Raw genomic sequence first — 27,130 nt, 5'->3', positions numbered from 1 at the left:
GGGCGGGGGGGCTGCCCCGGGCCCGGGGGAGGGAAGGGGAGCTCCGCGGGCGCGGCGGGGCCGGGACGGGGCGCGGGGCGTCCGGGGAGCGCTGGAAAGAGCGAGAAACGCGGCGCGCCCGGGGCACTGCGTCCCCGCGCGGCGGGCTGCGCGCGGAAATGCCCCTCTCAGAAAACGCTGTGTGTTTGTATTTCCTTCTGTCAGCTAAAGCCCGCGGCGGGTGCTCCGTGTTCGGTAAAGCCGTTGAGGGCCCGCGGCGCTCGGTCGGTCGCCCAGGGCCGAACGGGCGGGTGCAAAAGTGCCAAGTCACAGGGTGCCTCGGGCCACCTGCTGCGCGGGGACCCCCCAGAACACTCACACGCACACACACACACACACACACAGACACGCACACACGCACTGGCACCCGCGTCCCTTGCACCCCGAACGCCCCTGCCGCCTGTGCTGAACCGCCAACGCTGCCTTCGTGCCCTCGCCTTCCTCAGGAGTGCTGTGAAGCGCCCGAGCTGCCCGTGTCTGCTAGCCTGCGAGTGTCTGCTGTTACATGCCATGAGCTAATCCAGAAGAACTAAGCCTCTTATCTAATTTTGGGATTATGATTTGAGGATAGACATACTGCCTGTTATTAGGTGGATTATTTTAGGTTTGGGAGAGAAATGAGTTTTGAGGCAGCTGGGCCCTTTTTCACTCCTGCAATGAGCATGGTAGACTTGAAAGCTGAGTGTGAATTGAGGGGAAAATGCACAGGATTTCATTTGATTTTTTGCGTGGTCAGTTTTTGAAAGGATACTATGAATAATTCCTGGTCTCTGGGAAATGGAGTGTTGGGAAAGAGGGAAAAAGAGTCTCGAATGGTCTAGAGGGGGGAGGAGGTGGTTAACCAAAAACCCTCTGCAGGTTCCCTCCGAAAGTGTTTGGAGAGATGAAAACAATCTTCAGAGTGATTTTTTTTTTTTTTTTTAATATCCAGTGGAGTTCTGTATTTTGGCTCGATCTTTCCTGTGACGAATGTTTTCTGCTTTTTACTGCATCTGAAGTGGGAGATCAGAGCGCTTTCTCTGCGAGAAATGATTCCCCTGCGATAGCTGGGTGCTCTTCCTCCTTCGCCGCTTGTCAGCACAAATTTATTCTGGTTCGCAGGGGTTTCCTTGCTTCGCTTGCATACGTACTGCGAGAGCATCTCATGTGCTTTCCAGAACGGACTAAACTTCGCTGCGTTTCAATAGGAGATGCAAGGATTTGGGGAGTTCTCCCGGGGTAGCACTGGGAATACGTGTGTGCCTAGGCCCATCTCAGCAGCGTTCAGAGCGAGGACTCTCTGTAAGCTTTGCAAGGGATGTAAAAAGATGGTCATTAATTTGATAAGCAAGTGACAGAGATATTAGACTGAGCTGTTGGTTGAAGTTGGGAAGTAAAGTTAATAAGGAGCATATCTAAAACATCGAATTGAAGTGAAACCATCATCTGACAGACCCTTAAAACTGAAAGTCTTTTGATGGATGTGGGAATGTGGGGCTTTTTCTGTCATGGTTGTGATGCTTAAGCAGGGTAGTGTGGACAGGCTGCGGTGAAGCTGACGTGTGTTGCTTTAGGATGGTGTGATATATGTTGGAAGACAGGCCTAGGAAAGAAGAGGGAATTTGTATGGAAATGTCTTGCTATGTGTTTAATATGGCAAAATATAGGGAATATTGCAAAATATAGGCAATACAAGAGTATGTATTATTTCTATAGAAGTGGACGCTTTTGTAGTGGACAAGGTAAATGACTTGCTAAGTATTCATATTTTGAGAATAAAGGCCATGTAACAATAAATATGTCTTTCCTATTAAATCCTGAGAACTTGGCCTTCAGGTTACGGAGATACCCTTTCCTGCATTCTGTGAGTGGCTGGTATCATTAAGTGAGTGCCCAGGATGTGGTCTTGACTCCTCATGTCATATCAGTGTTAGTAGAAAACTGTTGGCTACAAATATAGTTTGCCATATTTATTGTTAGGTAGTGAAAATTTTGTCTATATCTTCATGCTGAATAGTATTATATCTCGTGCTTAATTTTTCAAGTCCTTCAGCTTTCCCAACAGTATCTAAGGAAAAACTTGACATTTTTAACCTCATTAGAAAACATTGTGAGATTTATTTTTTTTTTTGACTATTAACTGTGCATAGGTGTTTCCTAGAATATTATGTGACTCTTAAAAATGCCACAAAATTTATGAATGTAAAATCTTGAAGGTAAAATGAGAAATAAAACACATAATATGCAGAGTATTTTAAATTTGTCACAGTTACTGTCTTTTCTGCTGAAATCATAAATTAAGACGGTGTTGCTAATGACAGGGTCATTTGATTTATTGTTTCTAATGTCAGGAATCATTTTGAGTCTCATCAGAGTGGTAAGAAACCCAAAATCTCTGAGCTTGATGTTTAATACATGATCATAGAACATAGATACTTTGAGAGGGACAACAATGATGCAGACATTTGGGTTTTATTTATTACTGTCTGAGAATATCAGTTTCCAGATTAATGCAATTGAGTATCTTGAGTGTCTAGAACTTGTTTTTTTTTTACAGAGCATGCATAATTTTATTGGTAATAATTTTTTTTTTTCTAACTGCCGCCAATTTTATCTGTCCTCTAATTGGTCACAGACTTGTCACTTCATCTAAAATATGTAATTAAATTTAATCGTTATTGTTAGGTTTGTGTGAGATGCTTGTATTTTGAAACTCAGTGTTTTGTAATAGAATTTATGTGGAAGATGCTAAACAGAAACCAAATGATCATAAAAAGGACCATGAATGTTTGCTATTCCCTTAAGGTTGTGGTGTGATGTCTGGTAGCAGGGCAGAGAACTTCAGAGGGCTTCCAGATAACATGAAGCTGCCGTGTACAAAGCAACTTTAATTAAATTAGCCCACGTACATAGATAGATATAGATATTTTCAGTGTTTGGGATTGTGTAAATGCACGTAAACAGTGAAACGGCCTCATCTTTGCGGAGTGCCTGAAGGAAAAGACCAAGAGATTTTTAGTGTTTTGAATCGTTGCCAACCTGAATGCCAGTTATGATGCTTGATACTGTGATATTGCTGAATCACAGTAGTTGAAGTATGGGCAAGTATCGTCCAGAAAACATTAATGAGCGTTGAATAAAGAACAGAATTAAATAATGTAGATGGATCTATAATTACAAATAGTTGTGCTTCTCGGTGAAGAGAGATTACTGCTTTCACTTCCCTGAAGCTTCCAAAAGTACATGAAATGCTGACATATTGTAAAAATTCTGATTCAAATACTAGAACTCGTGCTGCTTGTTTCCACATGAAATGACTTAACTTGGAAAGGAGGGCTGAGTCGTGAAGGAAGTGCCGTGAATACAGCTAATACAGAACAGAAAGAACTTCCAAGTTAAAGCTATTAAATAAAATTAATTATTTTGAGGCTGTTTTTGCCAGTTTGCAGTAGCTGTAGTTTTCCCTTCTTTCTTATGCTGGATCTTGGACAAATATTCATCATATGGACCTTCACTGTAAGCCAAATGTTTGAGTCATTGGGAATGTAGCCATTCTGAAATGGTATTAAAAGAGCTGAGTAATGTGAAAATTTAAATTATTTTGTAAGAATTTATTTTTTAAATGTGGAGGAGGAACAAAACAGGAACATGAAATCAATCCTTTTATTTCGGGATTCAGAAGTTCAGTTTGAACTTCTTTTTTAAAAGACATTGAAGATTTTGATGCAGGTGACTGGCCATGGCCCTTCCCTGTCTTGAAAAAGAGCAAATGAGCCACCCGCAATAACCTGTGGGAGCTGCTGCACATCTTGAGTCCAATAATTGGACATTTTCACAGAAAAACTAACTCGAATCCTTAGCACTCTGTTTGCTAGTCATTGTGCTAGGGTTTCCTCCAAGAAAACTGTATTTTCTCTATTACTGCCCTGAGAATCTCCTAAGTGCCTCGCTTGTATCAGAGGATATATCCTGAGGCTGTTTGAACTGAAATACTCTCACGAACCTGACTGGCAAAGAATCGGAGAATTTGTTCCTTTTGGGAATGCTGTGGGAGTTGTAGAAGGCTTTTCGGAGCATTTAAACATCCTGAGGGCCGGAAACAGTCAAGTCACGTTCACCCACTTCCAAATTTGGACTGTCTCGCAGAGGGCCTAGGCAGTGTCAGGATAACTTGGGAATTTGGTTCTTGCTGGGTTAATTTTTATGTAGATTTTTTCATATAGAATTCACTATCCTATGTATTTCTTTCTACTGCAGCAATTGCTCCTAATGTAAATTGTATTAAAGCCAGTTTCTACCTAGATGGGAATTAGAATGCAATTTATGTGATACTTGTTCATTGTCTATAGTCTTACATTAAAATTAAGTATTTTTATGCTAGTACATAATATTTTTACAATGTGTTCAAGATTTGTCAGTGCAATATAATGTCACAGTATTAAACAAGCATGCTAAGTTAAATTTTAAGTATGATTATTTAAAAAAAAAAATCCCCAGATTATAAATTAAATTTAAACAAATGTGTTCATTTTCTACTACTTTGTTTGAGTGTAAACCGGGCTCCTGTTTGGTGCAGGGAGGGCAGGAAGTACCAGAGTTAATCAAGTTTTGTGGCACTTTCAACATTTGACAAAATAGGGAGGGTCCAACAAATGACACCGTTTCCAAAAAGACATTCAGTGTTGTATCAAAGCTTTATTAGCTGAATTTCTTAGACCTTGACATATCCTCTGTTATTGCAACATATACTTCAATCTTGACTAAAGAAATCACTAATTTACAAATGTGATTCCATTTTTCCTTTTATCTGAGCATTGTTTAAAATGAATTCGTGAAAAACTTTATCTTTTAAATTTTATTTTTTTTTTATATATATATATATAGTGTGTGTGTATGTGTGTGTGTGTGTATATATATATATATATATATATATACTATTTGCAATTAAGGAGGATAATGTGAACTGTTGACATGAAGCGATTTTTTTAATATGTATCTCTACTAGCTGAAACTTTTAGGGCAAAAACTTGTCCATTGGGGTTATTCTTTCTGGATTCTTTCAGTAGCTGGGATACATGATGTCTAAATAAAAAACAATCCAAAATACACAGAATGAAGTGGCCAGGAAGTAAAGCTACTGCTGCAGTTGTACTGCTTTGTCCTACAAACAAAATATTGATTCTGAGATAACAGGACAGGAAGAGGGGAAACTCTTTTATTTAAGAAGCAGCCCAAGAATAGGAGAGGAATTTGCTTTATCACAGCAGGGTAAAATGTAATACGAGTTCAAAGTGAGAGCACCGCAGCTGAGCAAGGAGCTGGCTGCTCTTTGCTGCTCTTTCCCAAACTYCCCTGAAAAGCACCTAATGGGGGTAGGTGGAGGCAGGAAGTCCCTACTTTTTGCTCATGTGTCATAGCTGGCTACAAATGCAGAGAGAAGGGCATCTGGAGCAAAAACATGCCTTTAAAAATGGGAAGAGGTGGAGTTTTTGCCTAGTAGTGTTAACTTTGAAGCTTGGGTAGGTTTTTATTGTTGTTGTTCTCGAGGCTCTACAGAAATGTTGTGGCCTTGAATTGTAGACCTAGTAGTAAGTCAGAGAGCTGAAAGGCCAAGGTCCTGAGCAAACACTTAAATTGCTTGAGGGTTTCGTTGGTAGTGCTGATGTTTGCTTTTGCGTCGAGCTAGATAGCGCTTTGCTTTGAGCTCAGCTTCTGAAACTAGGAATTCAAGAATGTTTAGTGTTTTTTTGTTTTTTTTTTAACCAATCTTTAAATTACAAACGGTGAGGAAAACACAGAAACGGCAATATTTGTGTACCGCATTTTAAAAGCAAAAGATGTATGAGAGCAGATGATAGTATCTTGCTTAACATATCATCTTGCTTAGGTATTTGACACAGTTTCCTCTTTTTGTAGTAAGTGACCTTTTGAAAAAATTGCAACACAACATGAGAAGGACTAAAAAAATTCTGAAGAGGAGAGGTTCAATGTATCAGACTGTATTTAACTACAAATGATGCCTGAAGTTGTTGTACAGCCTGTATATTCCTAATCCTGTGCTTTTATCTGTAGGGGTCAAAAACAGCACTTAAACAAGGCTGTCACTTTCTAGTCTAGGGTTTCTAGTCATTCAGTGGTTCTCTGTAAAGCTGAGTGGGTTTTTTGTTTGTTTTGTATTGATTTTAAAAGCCTAAGGTTTTATGTATTTATGTATATATATGTAAAAATAGAAAAACCTACTTAAGTAGGCTGAAGCCTAGTTTGGGAAAGAGCTTTAGTGATGTGACTTAGGTCTCAAATAATTGACCAAAAATGTATTGTGAATCAGGAGCAGAATTAAAACTCGACCCGAGGGCCCTAGTTTGATCTCATGCTTGGGTGCTCAGTGTTGCACAACCCCCAGGCGTTGCTGGCCCTTGTTTTGCTCTGAAAGGCGACAGCTGCTGCTGAACGTTCCAGCTGCGCGGTGCTGCGAGCCGCATAAAGCCTCGCTGTCACCCGGTACCATGGGCGCGCGCGGGCGGCCCGGCGCTACGTATGGATCAGATGCATCCTTCTTGCAAGCTGCCTGGTGCGTCTGAAAGGAAGCAATGTGCGTGGTATAGCTGGTACTGCTGGGCGTGGTGGGTGTCAGAGGGCTCTACTTCAAAACAACGAAGGAAACCCCCCAAACCTGCCAGCCAGAAACAGCTTCAGTAACATGAACAGTCAGTCTGCTCGTAGATTTGAGATATGTATGTTCTGTAGACAGTATTAGGTTTCTCGTGTTGTTGTCTCTTCTTCCTCTCCCTGACTTGAAACCGATTTTTTTTCACATATACAGTGCATTTTATGCAAACTGTGCAGCCTGCTCATACGTGGGAAACAAGAGGCTGTTTAAATAGCCTTAACAGTGTGAGTAGCTACCAGACAAGCTTTCCCGTGCACAACATTTTGCTTCATCCCACAATATTTTGTCAGATCCTTCAAAACCCAAGTTTGCCACTTCAGTAAATACTTAACTACTGGACCCTTAAAAAACAATCTTCTTCTGAGATGGATTTGAATGTGTTTTTTTAAGGACTACTTATTGTCAGTCTGTGTGCAGTGCAATTTGAATAGCAAAACTTGCAGCGTAATTTGCAATTATAACCTAATGTTTGTAGATGCAAATAATAGTTTCATGGCTCACTTTGGAATTGTCTATTTTTCATTCCCCAGGAAAAAAATTAGACTGGTACCATGTCCATCTGTCTCAGGACTGCATATTTTTGTGTCATTAAGATCTTTCTTGCCTCTTCTTTCACCCTGTGAACTGCAAAGCCAGTATGATTTTATTGTTGACTTCTTCCTTGGATGTCTTTATGCTTTTCCTCAGCCTTGTGTTTAAACCTTTTTTTTCTTCTTTAATTATTTTTGGCTACCTCTTTTGGGATGTTGTTGGCAAAGAGAAGCAGGGACTTTCTGTGTATGTTCTGTGAAAGTACCTGGCTTACAAAGTAAGTTGACCTTCAGGAATAAACTCTTATATATCTGAGCCTAGGATGGCAGTTGGGTAAACTGTCCATTTACTCTGTGAAGGAAGAATAAAGGTCTCACCAAGTCACTATTAACTTGGTGGTAAACTTGGTAAGAATTGCTTCACCCTAATTTCTCAGCTGCCTTTTCCTTTGGCTGTTTTGTAACCGCTCTTACAAACTTAATATTTGTTGCTCTATTTGTCTTCCATGGAAACATTGCTCAAACTTATGGTTAGGTGTAGAGACAGGAGCTGTTATGGGTTGAGCTGATGAGCGTGTGGATTTGGTTTCTCGTTTGCAAGCGAGGCACATGCAGCTGGGCTAGTATGTGGCACCAGAACTGAATACTGCCAGCACTGGAGTTAATTCAGTTATATTTGTTTATCTGACTCAAATTTACTTCTGTAGCACCTCCAAGTAGTTACTGCAGTAAATACAAGCATTTTCTTGGCAGGCTTTGTTTTCAGCATTAGTTAAAACCACAAGCTAAGTAACTATGTATCTGTGTGTATAAAAAAGCATAGATGAAGCGGAGGGGCACAAAGCGTTTAGATGGGGAGGAAGAGAGCAGTGGTGTGGATTTAAAACCTCCTTTTCCACCCAGCTAGTGGGTGGGGTTGCACTGGTGATGCGAGCTGGCGCTCAAAGAGACAGCGCTGGAGTCCTGTCCCATGGACCTTCTGCTCGCTCATCAGGCTCTTTTGCAGCTTGTGCTTCCCAAATCTCATGCACGTACCTTTAACAGATCCTAAAATTTTGTGTGTATATGTATTTATATAATAAAATTTCAAGAGAAACGGATATTTTAAATACGCTTTGCTATACCCTTCCTCTTGAGAGGCGTTGCTTGATTGTTTCCTGTTTTTGTACCCCAGCTCTAATGGAGCCGTAGCGCTGTAAAACACTTCCAAAGTGTGCAGAAGTGCAACAATAGCGGTGAGCTCAGCGAGCAGGGTCGCACCCAGGCTGCTTCCTGTTATGTTCTCGGGGAAGCAGGAGGCTGAGGGCTGGAGAGCTCAAGCCCCGCCACGGGAGGTGCTCCAGCCCAGCCCGCACGCGTTTGGAGTTGCCACCCCCAAACTGGAAACCTCAGTGCTGAGGAAAAGATTTGGGTCGGGGCTTTCAGGGTAATGACATTTAGAAAACAATTTTTTCATTAATTATCTCCTGTTTCTGTAATGAAATGCCTCAAATGTTATTGTGCAGAGGTGGCACCTCTCAGAGGTTTGTTATGTGATGGGGATATAAGGAGAGAGATGCGCTGGAGGTGCTTGTAAATTAAGAATGTACATATGGGCACAATTAGGGCATTTTTTGTAGTGTTGTTTGAACTTACATCTCTGTCTTCTTGGATTTGGTAGCCGTATTACTTGGTACAGTTTCTTACACGGATTCTTTCGTGTAAAATCTCTGTGCTCTGACCTTGTTGCTCAGTGATGTAATTCTGCTGCTGCGCACAGCAGACCAGTTTTGAAACTTGAGCGGGAGATCAGGCCTTTGAGAAACAAGGGGAAGACAACTTGTGGCTAAGATACAGGAAAAAAGAAGTTCAATATGTTCTTCCCCCCCACCCTCGGTGAGTTTGTATGTTGACCATAGGTCTGCCCTATTAAATAAAAAACATAAAATGCCAAGCAAAGTATTTTTTTAATACATGTGCAATTACAAAACAAAATTGATGCATTGATTTTAAATAGATGTATTTATGTTAAATAGTTATTAAGCAGGTAGAGATTTTACTTCACATAAGGCTTTGGCCATGATGTCAAAGTTTATATAGTTTGAATCTCTCCTTGAACACATCAAATCCATTCAGCCTATTACAAAATAAAACCTCTAGTATGGTCTTCTGTATTCCTGGCTTTAGGGAGACACAAGTGAATGAATAAATGTGCTCGAGTCTTTAGCAGTGTCACCAAACGTGGAACTGTTTTGTCGTTCCTTTTGGCACATCTGAGTATATAAACTCTTCGTCTGACTGTGCTGCAAGAGTTCAGCTTTGTAGCAGGAATCCCATCATCTCGCACTGCTTGCTTAGACAGCAGAGCATGCGTTTGCTGTCGGCAGTACAGAAAACAAGCAGATAACTTCACACCGGCAACTTCAGAGCATATATATAGATATATATATATATATAAAATATATGAAATAGTTGCTGGACTGAAGCCTGAGTTTGTGGGAACGAGGTACCAATATAGCTCGCTTAAAAAAGATCCAGAGCATATCTTGGTGTCTTTTTCCCTATATTTAGTGAAGCGCTGTAGTTAGCATTCCTTATGTTTAGCCACCTGTGTGGTGGCTTGCGGGGGTGATCACATGAAAGCTGTGTGAAACTTCAGGTCTTCCTTGCTGTCACTACATGTTTATTGCTTGTGAGATCTTACGAGTTTACAGAAACTAGAGCTGATTTGTACAGCGAAGTACCTATTTGAAATCTAAGGACTATTTTTTATTTAAAATAAAGTTATTGCATGAGTAGGTCTTTGGTGGATTACTTTTAAGAACTCAGCCACGTGTTCTTTGCTGTCTCGCTTGCCTCAATGGTGGGTACAAAAATACCAAAAGAGCGGGGCTTTCTTGTGGGGAGGGGTGTATTTACCCTTCTTTAATGCATTACTTTTTCTTTTTCCTGCCTTTTCGGTGCTGTTAGGTGGGTATGAGCTTTGCTTGCTATGGCGAGTGAAAACACGTGCTTTTTCTTTCTTTTCTTTTTCTTTAAGAAACCAAATTTCTTAGCCTCTTTGTAAACTGTAATCATCTCCAGACCAGAAATAGCTGCACTTCTTAAAACCGAAGATTCCTATCATTACATGTCTCACTATTTCTAGTGATCTGCAAATATCAGCCCATTTCTTGGATTTCCAGGGCCGAGTCGCTCTTCGCCTCCTCCTCCGTTCCAGGTCAGCTCCTGGGAGAGGAGCCTGGAGCTCCCTTTTGGACACACGAGCTCCCTGTGCCCAGCTGGTGCAGACACCGCGTCCTCTCGTGCTGCAGGGCAGACTTAGCACAGAGCTTCTGGCCTCGGTGATTCTGTTCACAGCGAGTCTCCAGGCCTGTTTATAATGACTTTCTTGAACGCAAAGTTCAGAGCAAACGAGGAGAGTGGTGTTCCAGTCAAAATGTCTAAGTGTTACAGAGACAGTACTTTTAAGACAAGAACCTGTGCGATTTTGTCACTGCCTTTTCTTATAATGAAGGATTAGACCGTTAGCAGGTAGTGAAGCTGGAGCAGGGCAAGAGATAATTATCTGTGGAGCACTCGAACTTGCCCGTGGCTTTCTTGACACTAGGTACTGCAGACTCTTACTTAGTTAATTATTTTACCTCAGGAGGTAGTTTATTGTGGTGGCAGTAAATTCACTTGAGTATAGATCTGCCAAGAAAAATTATATGGAGATGCAGTTCAGCCTGCAAATGACATTGCTGTTACGAGGGCAGAGAAGGGACCGTCTTGGTTATCACACAGTAGTTGTTCCTCACAGCTACCTCCCTATATTGCTGCCTCTAATGGGAAGCACGTTGTGGCCCCAACCCCATTTCCTGATTGCCTAGATATTTTGCAGCATATTATCAAAAAGTTCTTCCCCTTTCCCTTTACCTCAAGGCCTCTTTGCTGTTGCAAGTAATATTATTAACCATATACTACGCACATTATGATGTGCATTTGAGGAGAGACACCAGGGTTCTCTGTAAGGATTTCTGCTTGCAGCTGTTGAAAAGCAGGTTGCATTGATATTCTGCCTTTAGAGTAAAGTGAATGTGTGTGTATTTTCCCCTGCACAATGCAAAGGGGTGCATTTTTTTTTTTTATTAAAAAGCTTAACAAGTCAGAGAAGCATATGTTGTTTTATCCTCAGCTTCCTGAGATGACAAGAGGACTCCTGGCTTCTTCATTACTCGTAGTGGCATGGAAGCAAATGCCTGGTGTGGGCATCCCAGTTCCGAGTATTGTAGAATGAGCTCTAGCAGAAAACCACGTGGTTTTGCAAGCAAGAGTTTTCCAGGCCATGGAGAAATGCTCCTTACTGCTTGTGTTTCGATCTTTCTGCAAGGGGAAGTAGAAAGAGCATGTGTTCTTTGTAACCCTAGTACAGCTAGAGTGGAAATCAAGTGAATTTTAACTAATTTGTTGTGTGAGAGAACTTCATGATGTATAGTATAGTCTTTGCAATGTGTATAAGCCCTCCGAAAGCAGCCCTAGCAATTAATCTGACAAACTAATCTGACAAACTATATTGTTTTTAATTGAGGGTAGCACTTGGAGGTTGTGGTGATGACATGTTCCTCCACACGGAAGACAGATTTATAGGTTGTCGCTCCTGGTTCGTCATTACTGCCCATCATCTCAGTCCTGGGTTCTCACCAGGGTTCACTGGCCATTTCACTAGTTTGTTTCTAACAACAAGTAAATCTGATTTTATTAATGGTCTATGCTAGCTACTTCTCGATTATGGCTTCCTCTCTTTTTCTCTAATTGCATCACAGTAGCAGCAAAAGCAGTAAAATAACCATCACAGCTCTGCCTGCACAGATTTCAAGTGTGGACTTATCTTCTGCAGTGCCGCTGTTGTGATTCTGGCACTCAGTACAAGGTGAAAGCACTTCAGACATGCTGCTTGTTGAGTTTATTGTGTATTGGGAAACCAATCCATCAGTGTCTACTCCCTACTCTTTCAATTTCTAATATATATATATATATATAAAAATATTTTAATTAAAAGTCCAAGATTTTTTTTTTTGTATCCCCTTGTGATGACTTGGAAGCAGTTGTATTCATTGAGATATACATTGACCTTGAAACAGGGCTGCATTTCTGCTGAGTAGTAGCAGCAAACTGTAATGACCTTACGAATTTTAAATTACAGCGGAGATGCTAGGACTCCTTAGCTAAAGCAGTGATTTAAATGGTTACTCCTTGTCCTTTGATTTGTTCAGGAATTTGTTTTTAAGATGAGGGTGGTTGGGGGAACTTCTGAAGCTGGATTATGACCATGCGGGAACTTGCACAGGTTTATTGCAATTCACAGCTGTTGAGTTGAGCAGCTGTTTAGCTGTATGGAAGTGGCATTAATGATGAGCAGTGCTGATTTATTAGTGATGACATTAACACTGACTTTATGGTTGAAGTGCAGAAAGGTCATCAGCAGAAGTGTCATCAGTGCCAGGTCATGGCTGCTTCCTGCTGGGCTCATGGTTGTACCCAGAGGGAGAAAACTGCCCAGTCTGTAGCTGCTGTGTCTGGCAATGCAGGCATCTGGTTTCATAGTTAGGTCACCTCTTAATGACAAAAGTCTTTCTGCTTTGAAGTTCATGTTTGCAGAGCAGTGAAGTACTTTCCATGTTGTAGGGCTGAAGCTGAGTTCCCTGCTCTGAAGGTTTGAGATATCAGCTTTTGTCTTAAAAATGTTGTTACCTGCAGTTACAAAGAGCGCTCAAGGCTGCTCTCACCCTGGCAGGGACCTTGGCTTGCTTGTGTGTGTGCTTGAATCCACTCTTTGGTCTGTGTTACTTTTGTGTGGGTTCTAGAGCAGAAGAAGGGGAAATGTGTTAAAAACGAGGTCATTTGAAATAGTCAGAATGAAAGTGGGTCTGTGTTTCAAACAAGTGTGTTAAAATTGTAGCTGAACTTCAAGGACTCCAAAGACATGTGATCAGCTTGTGTGCTAAAGCGATTACAGTTTTTAATACTTTATTTTTTGCAGTTGGACATTAGCATTGATTACTCCTTTTATACTTTATGTTCTGTAGTTAAGCAGTGCTAAGTAGCCTGGGCTTATGAATTGGTGGCAAAATTGATGGCAAATAAGGACTCCTTGAGTATTCTAAGACTCTGAAGTCTTAGTAGTTGAACATGGGTAGTTCATGGCAAAGTTGGGAACTTTATAGTTTCCATATATATAGTGGAAAATATTGGCTAGGCCGTCCAGTGGCTGCTGTGTTCTTGCCAGTTATGACCAGTTTTGATTCAGAGTGGATCCAGTTTGTGCATGTTGGGTTTGTTAAATGAGCTCTATGTTACCCTGTGAAAGCAGGGAGGCTTCTTGAATAGCAGGTTTCATAGCTCTCCAGCACTTGCGTAAGACGGTCCAGGGATGATTATCTTTCTAGGAAGTTCCTTTGAACCAGAAGCTTTTGCTCTCAACATCTTTGTAAAATGTCACATTTGAGAGATGTGGGAGAGGGGAAACCCTTCTAGAATTTGTCTTTTAGAAAATGTCAATGCTGAAGTACTGATAACTAGACTAAATAGATTTGCCTAGAGCTCTATGGTTTAACAGAAACATTTGTGTGTTTTTCCCATGTTTTTTGGCCATTTTTTGGTGGACTACATAAGGTGGACATTACTGTATTGGCTCTCATGTTTAAATTGAATATTTAGCGTATATTTTAATAGCCTCTCCTTCCTGCTTCTTTCCTTTCTTCTCTTAATTTTCATTTTGTCATCAGTATTTTGAATTTCTTCTACAAGCTGGAAGTGCTTGTGCGTTTTGAAAAGGTGTAAGAGAAGAGAAAACACAAGCATTCCTGGTGTGTTTCCATCTTTCGTGATAGAACAAGCAAGTGCCTGGGTTATTCTTGAGCAAGGTTCTGTCTCACTTTGTTTCAATTAGGAGGATATTGAGCTCTAGACATGGGTGAGTAGAATTGCAAGGTCTCTGCACTGGTACTGCACCGCACTACTCTACTAAGGATGAAGGAAAATTGTTCTGAGAAGATTTTTCGGGGGAGAACAAAAACTTCGGCTGTCTGTCGACCTTTTTGTTGAGTGTGAATTTTTGCCGAGTCCTTGGTGAGAGCAGCACAGCTTTGGACCCACATGAGGAAGCTCTTGAGAATCTTTTCATCCCTTTACTCCCACACCTTGCTGGGGGTGCTTTGGAAATGCAATCACTGTGGCTTGCCCACGGTCAGTGCAGGCAGTGTAGGAAGCTGCTGGTTCACCTGGAATCTGGGGCTGAGGTTTTCCACCTGGAACTGAACAGGAGCCTTGTACAAAGGTGCTTGTATCGTAGCACAGCTGAGTTGGAAGCTGAATTCTCAAGGCAAGTGTTTGTGGGCTTTGCTCTCTGTTGCCATCTTGGGGTGAAGGCTGATGGTCGTGAGAGGTTGGAGGTGGGCAGCGGGGAATGAGCTGCAACTCATTCACTAGTGATCTTTGTAGTGCAGTCAGTGTTTCTGTTGACAGTTGCTTCAATATTCAAAATATACTCCTTTTAACCTGTCTTTTTGCAGTAATGCAGGGATATAAATAATTTCAGTCTTGCTAATTTTTTTTTAGACAATCTACTAAAGGGAGTATCTATTTGGAAGCCTTTCTAAGGACAGAATCAAATTATGTATATAGCTTAAAAAAAACAGTGTGATATTCAATCTTGTTTTTCTTCCCTCTCATTGGCAGGTTTTCTTCACTAGTGCAGTGTGAGAAACAGATTGGAGAAGATGAGTGAGCTGGAGCAGTTACGGCAGGAGGCAGAGCAGCTGCGGAATCAAATCAGAGTAAGAATTGCTGCTTCCCTATTCCTCATGACAGAGTTTCTGCTTTGAAAGAAAAAGGCAACCAGATCTATCACGTGCTGCCCTGAATAAGAGGGAGCCTGTGAAACTCCATTCATAATATTTCTGGAGAAAATGTTTTATTTCCTGTTGAAATATAGTATGTATTGTCACTCCCAGTGTTTGTATGTTTATGCTTTTTTTTTTTTTTTAAATTTTAGATAAATAAAAAGCAAGCAGCAATTTGCTGGGACTTAAGCACAGCAAAATGAGATCAAAACTATGAGGAAATCTTATTTCAAAACTATTAGGAAAGCTTATTTCTGCACTGAAAATAACCACTATATTGTCACTCTTTTGATAAGAATGCAGATTAAAGCTCAGTGTGAGGAAAGCTTTCCAGGGTTGGTATCACATCTATAGGCTCCATTTCTGTGTTTCACATGAATTTATTTTTAACATGTGGTTCCTCCCACATCCACTACATTTTTGTTCAAAATACTCTGGTAGATAACTGAGTGTTAGCTGCCAGCCACCAACTCAGTTTAACAAGGAACTCTTGTGGTTTGCCTGCTAAGACGGTGGTGCAGCTCTCAGGAGAGAAAACTATGTAACATAATAAGCATAAGAATCTCCAACAGTATTTTGTATTAATATTTTTCCCCTCAATACAAGGCATTTATAAATTTATATGATCTCTATTTCTGTGGAAATAATTTATTTGCAAATATTTTTCCAGTCTTTTTTTTTTTCCCTCTTTCAATGTAGCATCTGCTGGCACTAGCTATTTTGGGGTGATCTGCGGCTTTAGAGCATTGACATTAGGCTGCATTTTAGCATCAGCTGGGCAGTACATGTGCTTTACATGTTGGGGCTTTTGGATGAAAAATCCTGCTTTCGTGAGTGGTCAGTATCATCCATGCAGGGGTCTGTGTCCTATAGTTGCTGTTTAACTCAGCACCTTAATGAAAGCCAAACCTGAGGCCAGTCAGTTCCAGCACAGAGTAACCTTCCTAGCAACTCTGCAGAAGAATGCAAATTTTAGTTTTAAAATACCATGTTTCAAGAAGCTTTCTGACTAAATAACTCAATCACTTACCTGTGTTTTTATCTTGATTGTTAAATCAGGAGACAGGTTTTTTTTTCTTTTTTTAAGCAACTGTTTTATTCTGGATGTGGGAAGAATAAGGCTAGATACAGGCTGTAGAATAAAAGCAGTTTATTTAAGTCTGCATATTCAGTATGTTGGTCATTTTCCAGAGTTTATTGTTCGATGCAGTTCTAGAAAAGATGTGCTGTTCGGCATCAAATGCTAACAGCATTTGGTGTTTTCGGTTTAGGTAAGAGTTTGCCACAGGTCTTTTTACCTGGTACTTTAGTAATATAATCACAAAAAATCACCCTGTGTTTGTACATAGCAGATTCCTGAAGCAGAATAAGCTGCAGTGCAGTGTTGCCAGTTTTCAAATCGACTTTTTATAGTCTGCAGTGTTTTCCAAATATTGGAAGTGTTTTCTTTTATATACAGTATCTAGCTGGTGTGTTTACCTTCACCTGCACGTGCAGTTCTTACAGTTGTTGCTCTGTTCTGTACCCGAGTACAGTGTGCAGGATGAGTGAAACAAGACCACAGAAATTCAAGTGCAAGAAGTTTGAAATATCAGAGGATGATGAAGATAGCAGAATATAAAGAGTGGCTTTGTAAATCAAGTAGATTCCTGTTTCTGCCTGTAATAAAGTTCCCGTGTGATGCTTATCCTCACTTAGAGATTTGAAGTGCAGAATGTGATTTGCAGAAGTTTTGGACGCAGCCAAACTGCATCTCAAAGTGAATGAATTGAGTAAAAATACTATATAAAATATTATATAAACTCCTTGAAAATATATAAATGCTAAGTGTGTGTTAAACACACAGATCCACCAGTTCCTTATCAAGGCAATAGATTTTCTTGCATATTTTGATTGTTTTACCTGCAGTTCTGCAACTAGGTCAGTCATATAGCAAGTAGCCTCATGTATCGATGTTGTTGAAAGTTCTGGTTAGTTGAGATTACATTCAGAGTTCATTTTATGTTGAACATCTTCAAGTGCTTCAGCTAAACTGAACAATTAAATCTGTTTTAAAACCCATGTGTTTCTGTGTGTATGAACCAAATCCTGTATGCCAGGGAATTTGCTGCTCTGGTATTTTAAACCCCACATGATTCCAGACAGTGTTTTATAAATATTTCTACAGTTTAAACACTTAAATTAGCTGAGATGACTTAATACACTCTCAAGATGACTTTATATGAAGAAAGCTCCAAAGGGTGGTCAAAATAAACATATGCCAGAAGACTTTTAAAGCATCTTTTTAAGTGTCTTCATTGATTACAGAAGTCAGTTGCAACTGAAATCAGGTTTTGCAAAGCCTGCCTGTTGCAAATAAGGCTCAGAAGGACTCACTTGTTTAAGGTGTCCAGTCAACTGCTCTTATCATACAAATGAGAAAAAAATGTTGATCTCCAAGAGTGGCTGTGAAAATAGCCTGTGTGTCGGGCTTTTGTCGGGCCTATTCTGGTAGAGTGGAATAATGTGCAGAGAATAGCTCACAGGACCATGCAGTGTGAAATAACGGAGAAAGCAGAAATGTGTGGAAGGCGACCACAACCCCATCCCTTCTGCAGGCCAGATGAGACTGGTGCTTGGAGAAAAGGAACATGTCAGCACTGCTAGGACAGAGCAAATGAGTTGTTTGCCCATAATTGTTACAAACGAGCTATTTGCCAGAGCTTTAGATGACCTGGGCAGTGTAGGATGTTAGGGTGGCAGAAGTACATTGCAACAGAAGTTGTCACCCTCTGACTTTTTGTCTTACAAGGATTTGTGGCCCCCAGCTTAAAGTTATCCAGTTGTTAGTCACTTTTGTCAGTTGATGCTCAGGTTGCATTTTAGACTCAGCTTGTTCTGTTCTCTGTTCCAGGATGCAAGGAAAGCGTGCAGTGACACAACTCTTGCTCAGGTATGTGCTTGATCCTGTCTATACCCTACAAATAAGTAAGTTCTGCTTTGAAATTTTAAAAAGTACTGTAAATATTTGAGAGAAAACTCTCATAGCTGTTACTATTTCCATAGCTGTTACTGTTTATTTTATTTTATTTATTTATTTATTTATTTAAAGCATTTGGTAATGACACGTGCCTCTGTGTTGGATAATAAATGAAGACAGTCCTCAGTATCTCTGGGGTTTATTCTCTTTATTTCTAGATCACCACAAGCCTGGACTCAGTGGGTCGAATCCAGATGCGAACAAGGCGGACACTTAGAGGCCACCTAGCCAAAATCTATGCCATGCACTGGGGCTCCGACTCGAGGTTTGTGCAAGAGATTGGTAAATCTGCTTGGGGTTGGAGTCTGGGTTCTCTGTGTAAGAATTAATATCAGTTTGGGGAGCAGTGTTGTCTTTGTACCTTCACAGGGGATCATGGACCATGACTTGAGGCTTTTTGTTTGCTTTTAAAGATATTTTGCCTTTTTAAGGCCAGCGAGGATTGTATAGTAAGTAGTAAAAGAAAAGATTTGTGTGACAGGAATTTTGCTTGTTCCTACCACAGAGGTCTTGACTTTTCCTTCTTTTAGCTTAAGTGAAGTTGTGTGAATCCCCTGAAGTGGAGAGTATCTAATGGGGCGCATTTGTGCGATGACGGGTTTTGTAATTCCCAAAATGTCAAGTAATTATATAGCATCTCAAGTATGTTTTGGTCTTCATATTCTCAATTTTTTTTCCTTTTTTTTTTTACTTAATTGAAAAAGATTCTGTGTCTGTAGCAAGTAAAGTTACTGGGTACCCTAGTAGGGAGGGACTTTGTTGTGCACCCCTGTGAGGGTAGTGGGTTTTTTTTGTGGGTTTTCTTTTGGGTTTCTGTTTTTTGTTTGAAGCAACTAATGGTCAGACATTAGTAGACCCATATGTTCTGTTCTCCCTCATATAGTCCAGAAAGAAGTATTTCTAAAATCGGCCTTTGAGACTTTTTTTCCCCTAGCTTTAGTGTTCGTCATTGTATAGCTCCACAGTTAAAATATTAGTGTATGAAAGATAAAAGCCAAATGTGGGAGAGTTTATAAAATATGTGCCTTGAGAGACCTTGCTTGTCTGTTGTTAATCCCGAGCCCCTGTGCACAGTGGGGGTTCATCTTGCAGGTAATACACAGTTCTCTGCAGATTTTCCAACAAATGCTGACCTTAAAGATAAATAAGCAATGGGAAATAGGGAAAGTCTTTCTGAATCACTTGGTAGTCATGCACGACATATGTCTATTCTGAGAACTATTTTTTTTGGTTTATTTTACATTAACATTCTATTTTTGTGTTTATATTTAGGCTACTAGTCAGTGCCTCTCAAGATGGAAAATTAATCATTTGGGATAGTTATACAACAAATAAGGTAGTTATTTATAAAACATAACAATAATTCATGCCTAATTTGTCTATTTAAGCACTTTGCTGACTGGTTTTCCATGTTTGCAAGTTAAAAGTGAAAAAGTGTTTTTTGTAATTTAAGATTTTCCTGTTTTAGTTTCTTCCTTTTGTGACCAGCTCCTTCCTAAAGACGTGTCAGTCTTGCAGAGTTAGTTCTGTGTAATGCAAAATGTCTTCACTGCACTTTGCTAGTACAGTAGCTTGTGGTTTTTATGCCCTGAAAAATTTGCTTCTGAAATGAATTCTTTTGGTTTGCTTTAAATTGTAGCAACATATAACCTCAGAATTTACAAGAATACTTTGCTTTTGGGGTTAGAGGAAGAAGAAGAAAAGTCAAATGAGTGAAGTTTAGGTAGAGTGTGGAGAGATTATCTGCTGCAAATTGTCCAGTGTGCACATAGATGTGTGTGTGTGTGTGTGTGTGTGTGTGAAATAAGATTCGGAGAAGAGCAGAATAAAGAAATTAGGGTAGAGCAGGGGGTTGTTGTGTTTCTTTAGGTTTAGACCCATTTTGCTGGTCAGTAAATATGAAGGGGGTTCCCCCACGTGAGTGGAGGCGTGCGACCGAGGTGCAGGCCGGCGGCTGAGCTCTCTCCTCTCCCGTCTCTCCCCGTTCTCCCTTTTCCCTCCTCCTCTCCCCTCTCCGTGTGCAGATGCACGCCATCCCCCTGCGCTCCTCCTGGGTGATGACCTGCGCCTACGCTCCCTCGGGCAACTACGTGGCCTGCGGCGGCCTGGACAACATCTGCTCCATTTACAACTTGAAAACCAGGGAGGGCAACGTGAGAGTGAGCCGAGAGCTGCCCGGACATACAGGTCAGGCCTGCCCTGCTTCCCACTTGGGTCTTTTCGTTGCGGGCAGTGGAACAGCTGCACTCTGAGGTGTGCTGTGAAATAACTTGGTTGGTTTGCATGTTAGAGACGGGAAAACTTTAATTCCTACTTCGGGATGTTAAACTTCAGTCATTCCCTGAGGTGTAAAACTAACCTAACTGTTCTGTTTTTAGGATATTTGTCCTGTTGTCGCTTCCTAGATGACAACCAAATCGTCACCAGCTCAGGAGACACCACTTGGTTAGTTTCTGAGCTCTTGGCCTCCCCCTTTTCCCACAACTTAATTTACCTTAATTAACTGCAGCTCTCCTCTACCTGATGGCGCGGTGCTAACGCCCTCCTTTGCTCCGCAGCGCCCTGTGGGACATCGAGACCGGGCAGCAGACCACCACGTTCACCGGGCACACCGGGGACGTCATGAGTCTCTCCCTAAGTCCGGACATGAGGACTTTCGTCTCGGGTGCCTGCGACGCCTCCTCCAAGCTGTGGGACATCCGCGACGGGATGTGCAGGCAGTCGTTCACCGGGCACGTGTCGGACATCAACGCCGTTTGTGTGAGCAAGCGCCCCGTTTCCCCACACATGGGGGGTCAAGGGGATAAGAGCTGTGAATAAGGCCAGCTTATAGTGTACTCTGTTACCTTGCTTTTAAAACAAATGTCCCAGATAGGGAAGAGATTACCAATTGTATAGAACGATCACTTCTTGGGGGGGAAGTAGGTAGGCTCTTCAATATTAGGAGAATAACCACTTTTTAATAACTGATCATCTCATATATAACACTTCTTATTACTAGTATTGGTGATGGATTGAAATGTTTTTGAAATAGACTCAGATCTGCCTTGCCCAACAGCTGAGGCCTTCAGTGCAGCAATTCCCCTTTATTATTTACTTAATTTAGAAGCGTAGAGTGGAGGGGAACTTTGTTCCCTGTGGCAGCATGTTAAAACTGAAAATTCTTGTTAACATGATCTGTCGTGAGGAATAGCCAGGTGTCCCCATCTTAAACTTTCTTGTTTAACAAAGCTACACGTGATTTCTTCCATTGGGAAGAGCTTTCAGCAAAATGTTCGGGAAGGCCAAGTTTAAAATCAGTGCCTGGGTTGAATATTCATCTTTGGAATCATGTAGGGAGCCATTTACAAACTGGCTTGCATTTTCTCTATCATTGAAACACTCTGTTCTGATCTGCAAGATACAAGCCCTGATAAATAGGGAAGGAAACCTAAGCCTAAACTGCATCTGTTTTTGATAAACAGGAAAAATGATTAAGGCTGAGAAAATACCAAAAGCATGAGCAGTAGAAAAAAGGCAGTTCCTAAACTTAGATGGGAGCCCTCATCTGGGTTGAGCTCCTTCCATTCCCCTTTCAGTCAATACGGTCATTGCAGGACTGGCTTCGGTTGGGAGGAGGCTTTGGAGAAGGGATTTCTGGCTTGGGAAGTTCTGTGTCTCCCAGACCCCGTGCAGCAGCGTCCCCCACATACAGGACGTCCCGGGGCAGGTCCCCATTGAGGAGGAGTTTGTTAATTTTAAATACCTCATGAAGCCTTTATCCAGCCCGCTGGGTAAGATCAACCTGTGAGGCTGCTCACATCAGGCCCAGCATCTTTTTGTGGTGTCAAGCTCCTGTCTCTTGATTGAAACTTGCAGTTTTTCCCCAACGGACACGCGTTTGCCACCGGTTCTGACGACGCCACTTGCCGCCTCTTCGACCTGCGTGCGGACCAGGAGCTCATGATGTATTCGCACGACAACATCATCTGCGGCATCACCTCCGTGGCCTTCTCCAAGAGCGGCCGCCTCTTGCTAGCGGGTTACGATGACTTCAACTGCAACGTGTGGGACACCCTGAAAGGGGAAAGAGCAGGTGGGTGCCTGGAACTGAAACGAGACGGAGCTTCCCATTTCCTTGGCACAAAAAGGATTTCCAAAACCTCTGTGGAGCTAATTCCTTGAATTCATTCTCAGTGCAGCTCCTGATGCTTTGGAATCTGCTTTCTTCCTGCTACCACTGTTTTCCTCTGTCCTTTATTATTGCATTTGATCAGATCTTCCAGTTATTACTGCATTGCTTCTTTCATCTTTCATGTTCTAGTGTTACACATCACAATAAGTGATCCTGTCAGTGAGATGCTCCTTTTACTGGGCATTGTCCATTATATGTCTCTGTGCTGGAAGATGGCAGCTTTTGAGGCTAAAGAACACCCTGTAGAGTTAAATTATAACTTCCAAAAAATGGTATGTCACTGAAATGTGTGGAATTAAGAATTACCAAATTAAGAAATTTGCATTGACTTTTGCATCCCCCATAGGAATTTTTTTCCCCTTCTCCTGTAAAAGTGTGTTTTAAAATTTTTGTTATTTGTTTTCCAGGTGTCCTTGCTGGCCACGACAACCGTGTCAGCTGTTTAGGTGTTACCGATGATGGCATGGCTGTAGCTACAGGATCTTGGGACAGTTTTCTCAGAATCTGGAATTAACTGGGAGCCAAACATGTACATTCTCCATTTGAGACCTGGAGAGATCAATGCTGCAGCCTATAGCTGTGAAATAACATTTCTACCTTGTATTTGCAGGTGAAGTTTTTCTATTCACTGATTATTACACAAAAAGGCTTTCTGTAAACTATAAAAAAAAATCAAGTGAAGAAATAGGGGAGGGGGGAAGAAATCACTGACTTTTTAAAAGGGGCCAGCACACATAATCATGGTGACCGACAAACTAAGAGCCAGTCTTTTTGTTTTTGGTGGTTTGGTTAGATCGTCCTTGAAGGGTTTTTGCTTGTGCTCAGAGTCTGCTAATCCTGTACTTTTTTTGTACATAACAGAATATACACATTATAGCAGCCAATCGTGTAACATTTGTCTGTATGTAAAGAAATATGTTTGCATTTTTTAAGGAACTACATTTATAGCTTTGCTTTTAACCTGAGATGTCACTTCTGAGTTTTGTAGTGGATGATCTAGGTGGCTGTTTTAAATGTTTTTGTGAATTTACTGTAGATAAAGTGAAGCCAATGGTATGTATGTGTTTTTATAATGGAAGGCATTTGAATTTTTTTAAAGGCCCTGGCGAGACTCCCAGTTAAGACCTAGCGCCTTATTCACCCACTTCTTGACCTGCTCCTCAGTTTAGTCACGGGGGTTTTTCCTTCAAGCCGGTGGTTCCTGGTTCATCCATTGGCAGCCGTGGCCTCCAGACACCAAGGAGTTAATGCCAGGCAGGTTTGCAGCCACAGCACAAAAGAAAAAGGCCGATTCCCGAGGTACTAGCTCCCTTGCTGCAGCTCTTCACCTACGTTATTCCTTAGGATCCATGGGACTGGAAGCCAAGGGCCCCGCGCGCTGTCCTCGCGTGGCCGGGTGCTTTTCCCTGTGACGATTGGGCTCCGAAGGGGGTGGCTGTGGCCGAGCTGGCTCCGCAGCTGCGGCTGGTGGTAACGGAGCCGTTGGTTCTGCTGCGCGTCCCTGGGGATCGGACCCGGGCTCTTAGTTCCCTGCAGCCCCCCGAGCCCGGGCGTTGCTGAAGCAGAGCGCAAGCAGACGAGCTCCTCAGTTATGTGCAGTGTGAATCCTGAGGGGAATTGTGTAACTTACAGCGAACCAAATAACTTTACTTACCTGTGCGACCCTTCCCGGGTTCCTGCTGTGTGACCTTAGTGATCTGCCTGTTCCCCTGTGGTCACAGCAGTCTGTGCCACGGCCGCCTGTTAGATTCTGGTCATTCTGCATCCTGACACTGTAAATAGCCATTTCCTCGTTCCTGCCCATTTTGGTGTCAGTTGCTCATAAATAGGTTCTGATCAAGTGCACTGGGGTGTAGGGAGAGGGAGGAGCAAGTGAACGGAGCCCCTTACACTGCCCGGGAAGGTTCCTTAAGTCCTTGGTGCCTGGCAGCGCTGGAGGCTCCCTTGGGAATGTGAACGTCTGTGGCCTTTTCCGAAAGGGGGATCAAGTCTGCTGGCTTCTCTTAAGTGACTTATTTTAAACAATCGTATTTGAAATTACCAGGTTGGAGGATCACGTTAATCTCTGTCAGCTAAAGGACTGCGGGGAGTCTGGGTGTCTTTGGGTCAGGTAGTAAATACAAGTGCCCGGTGTTTTGTACTAAACCAAACCAGAATTGTTGCCGAGACCACTAACTTGTCAGGTTTCTGACATTTGTAATCTTAAATTTCAGTACTTCCAGACTGTGCCTGTAAACTTGCCATGTCTACAATGGTTAAGGTGCCAATAAATGTACCAATCGCAGTAAATTCACTTTTTTTTTTTTTTTACTTTTTTTAATAGCACATCTTGTGCTAGAAAAATTTGCATTTACTAGCAGCAGACCGTGGTGTAGGACCAAACTCACACAGCACTGTATGTCACAGGAATTCCTCAGCCTTTTGCTTTCGTGATCTCTGCATTAACAGAGCTATTTGTGTAAGCAATCCTGGCTCCTCTGTCTCGTGAGCAGCTCATCTGGCAACTTGAGTTCTTCGTGGTACATTTGGTTTCTTTTTCTTTATTTTTTAACTTCACAGCTGCCTTTGGTGAATCATTCTGAGAATTTGTTACTAAGAGATTTTAAGAAAGTGTTCTTTTCTAAAAAAAAGATTTTTTTTTTTTCCAGAAAGGGGTGTTTTGAACCAATTTGCTAGTCAACTCTGTTACAAAGACAGGTTGCCCTTTTTACACTCTGGTATTAAAAACGAGTTTCTACTTGCGAGACCCTCCCCGTCGCCCCACGGGGGTTTGGCCCATGGGTCGAGAACTCCTTTCCTTAACAGCTCCGGTGGTCGCGCCTGGCGCAGGGGCTGTTGCCAACACCTGCGCCCTCGCCGCCTGATGGGCACTTGGATCCAGCTGCTCCTCATAAGGCCGGTTAGTTCCTGGCCTGTGAATAGTGCAGAAAACACCTTTAAAAAGAAAAAAGAAGCCTGTGGAATTAGTGGAACACGGTGCTAACATAGAGAGGGCCAAGACTGACTTTGCACAGGCTCTGTATTTTGCTTTTCAAGCAGCTGTCGGTGAGCTGGGATGCGTTGACTAAAATGAAGGCAGCTCCATGGGGAAAGCTCCAGCTCCCTCTTTCTGTTATGAAGAGGGTTATAAAAATAATCACCCTTTGTAGGTTGCACTCGAAAGGCCCCATCCCAGCTTTGCAGCTGAGAGGAATGGGCCGTGCCCAGAGGTTCCCGTGGCCTTAGTGCTGCAGCTCCGGGTGGTTTCTCACTGCTCAGCCTGGCAGCAAACCTGGGCATAGAAGGGCCTTTGCAGCACTCGTAGGTACATCCCCAAGTGTCCAAAAATCTTGGTCGCCCAACTAAGCATCATCTGAATTTTAGATAACTTAGGTAATTACAGCAGTAACTATATGACTATTGTGCCAAAACAATAGGTGGCAAAATAACAACTCTGCGCGGCCCCGTCACGAAGGCAGGGGGTTGTAGCCTGGGGGCCGGGAGCTGCGTGTTCCCTGCAGCAAGACTGCCCTGGTTCAGGTTCGGGTGTTCTGGATTCCAGGCAGCCTTTTCCCTGGCTTGCTTTGCCTTTGTGAAGGACAGCACTGATGAGGCAGACACCAACATTGGGGCTTGTTCTCATGGGCAATGTGCCCAGCACTGGACGGTGCCTCCTGTCCGTGTCCAAGGTGCCACTGGGGACAGGCCGGAGCCGGGCCGGGCTCTGCCCTCTGCCCTGCGTGGGGAGCAGCTCCCTCCCTCATCCCTCCCTCATCCCGCTGGCATCCCTGTGTCCCGCCTGGAGCTCACATCATTGATGTTCAGGTGCAAGGAGCCACGGTGCAAACGGTCCGCGAGCGCGTGGGCTCCCCTCGCCGAGGACACTGTCACCTCCACTAGGTTTAGTGCTGTGCGTTAAGGTGTTGGTGAGAGTCAGTATTGGCTAATTCGACTAGTTGGTCTAAATGGTTGTGTAGCAGAATGACTGATTTTTTTTGAGATAGCATTTCCTGTACAAGTTATTAAGCATGGGTTGATGGTGCACTTTGTATACAGTAACCTGGCATGCATGCTGGTAATAAAAAAAAAAAAGAAAAATTAAAAAAAAAAAAACCCTCCTTCCTCCACTTCAGAGGCACCACAAGCCTTTTTATCCAGTTGCTGGTTATGTAAAATACATGCAGAATGTTAATGCAGTGTTGTTATGGTAAATGTGTGAACAGTGTTACTAATTGATATAACTGATAACAGATACATGTGCCTGACATTCTTATACCACACAGTATGTTTAGGTTTTAACTAATATGGACTTCAGTGGAATAGTCTTAGATATTTCAAGCCTTTGTTTTACTTACACAATGGTGCTCTCTATTTGTGTTTTCTCCTTTTTTTTTAAATAAAAGCATCTGAACACTTGTAGTACATATTACATCCAAAGGAGTCCAAACCAAAATGCATCTAAACATGCTTGATTTTACTTTGCCTTGAGTTTCCAGCATCTCTCATCTGATATAGGTTATATCTTTTTTTTTTCTCTTTTTTAATTGTTGCTGACTACTTTGGAAAACTTCAGTAATGTTACCAATTATGAAGTGATTCTGCACTGCCTTTGGATTGTGTATGTATTCAAAAACAGTCTTAAAGCTTTTATTTAAGCTATTAAAAAACCAGGGACTTGTGCCATTTGTTCTTTAACAGTGCTGTTGTAAAAAGACTTCCCTGTGAAAAAAAAAAAAAGTCATTTGCTATGAACTCTGTTTATAGCTTTTTTTTCCACGATGGATCTTTTCTTTGTATTTGTACAGTGGCTCAGTGAAAGATGTTGCCATGAGTTGATATTGTAACCAATAAACAAGTGCTTTTAACCAGATTCTGTGT

General features: G+C 42.0%; 1 protein-coding gene across 2 annotated transcripts in view; it reads left to right on the top strand.

Annotated features, from left to right (window-relative positions):
- The window catches only part of GNB4 (G protein subunit beta 4), a 58,276-nt gene extending 31,341 nt beyond the window's left edge, over positions 1–26,935 (top strand). For both annotated transcript variants that reach the window (XM_026045132.1, XM_026045133.1), the window contains exons 2-10: positions 14,917–15,014; positions 17,974–18,012; positions 18,258–18,364; positions 19,372–19,435; positions 20,124–20,286; positions 20,478–20,544; positions 20,658–20,859; positions 21,958–22,174; positions 22,681–26,935. In XM_026045132.1, the coding sequence (XP_025900917.1) occupies positions 14,958–15,014; positions 17,974–18,012; positions 18,258–18,364; positions 19,372–19,435; positions 20,124–20,286; positions 20,478–20,544; positions 20,658–20,859; positions 21,958–22,174; positions 22,681–22,787 (1,023 nt within the window). In that variant the 5' untranslated portion in view covers positions 14,917–14,957 and the 3' untranslated portion in view covers positions 22,788–26,935. The remainder of the gene's footprint in view (positions 1–14,916; positions 15,015–17,973; positions 18,013–18,257; positions 18,365–19,371; positions 19,436–20,123; positions 20,287–20,477; positions 20,545–20,657; positions 20,860–21,957; positions 22,175–22,680) is intronic.
- The last annotated feature ends 195 nt before the right edge of the window (positions 26,936–27,130 follow it).

The sequence above is a fragment of the Nothoprocta perdicaria genome, unplaced genomic scaffold (assembly GCF_003342845.1).
Source record: "Nothoprocta perdicaria isolate Ctin4 unplaced genomic scaffold, notPer1 scaffold_4, whole genome shotgun sequence".
Lineage (NCBI taxonomy): Eukaryota > Metazoa > Chordata > Aves > Tinamiformes > Tinamidae > Nothoprocta > Nothoprocta perdicaria.
This window is presented reverse-complemented; position numbering and strand designations above follow the sequence as displayed.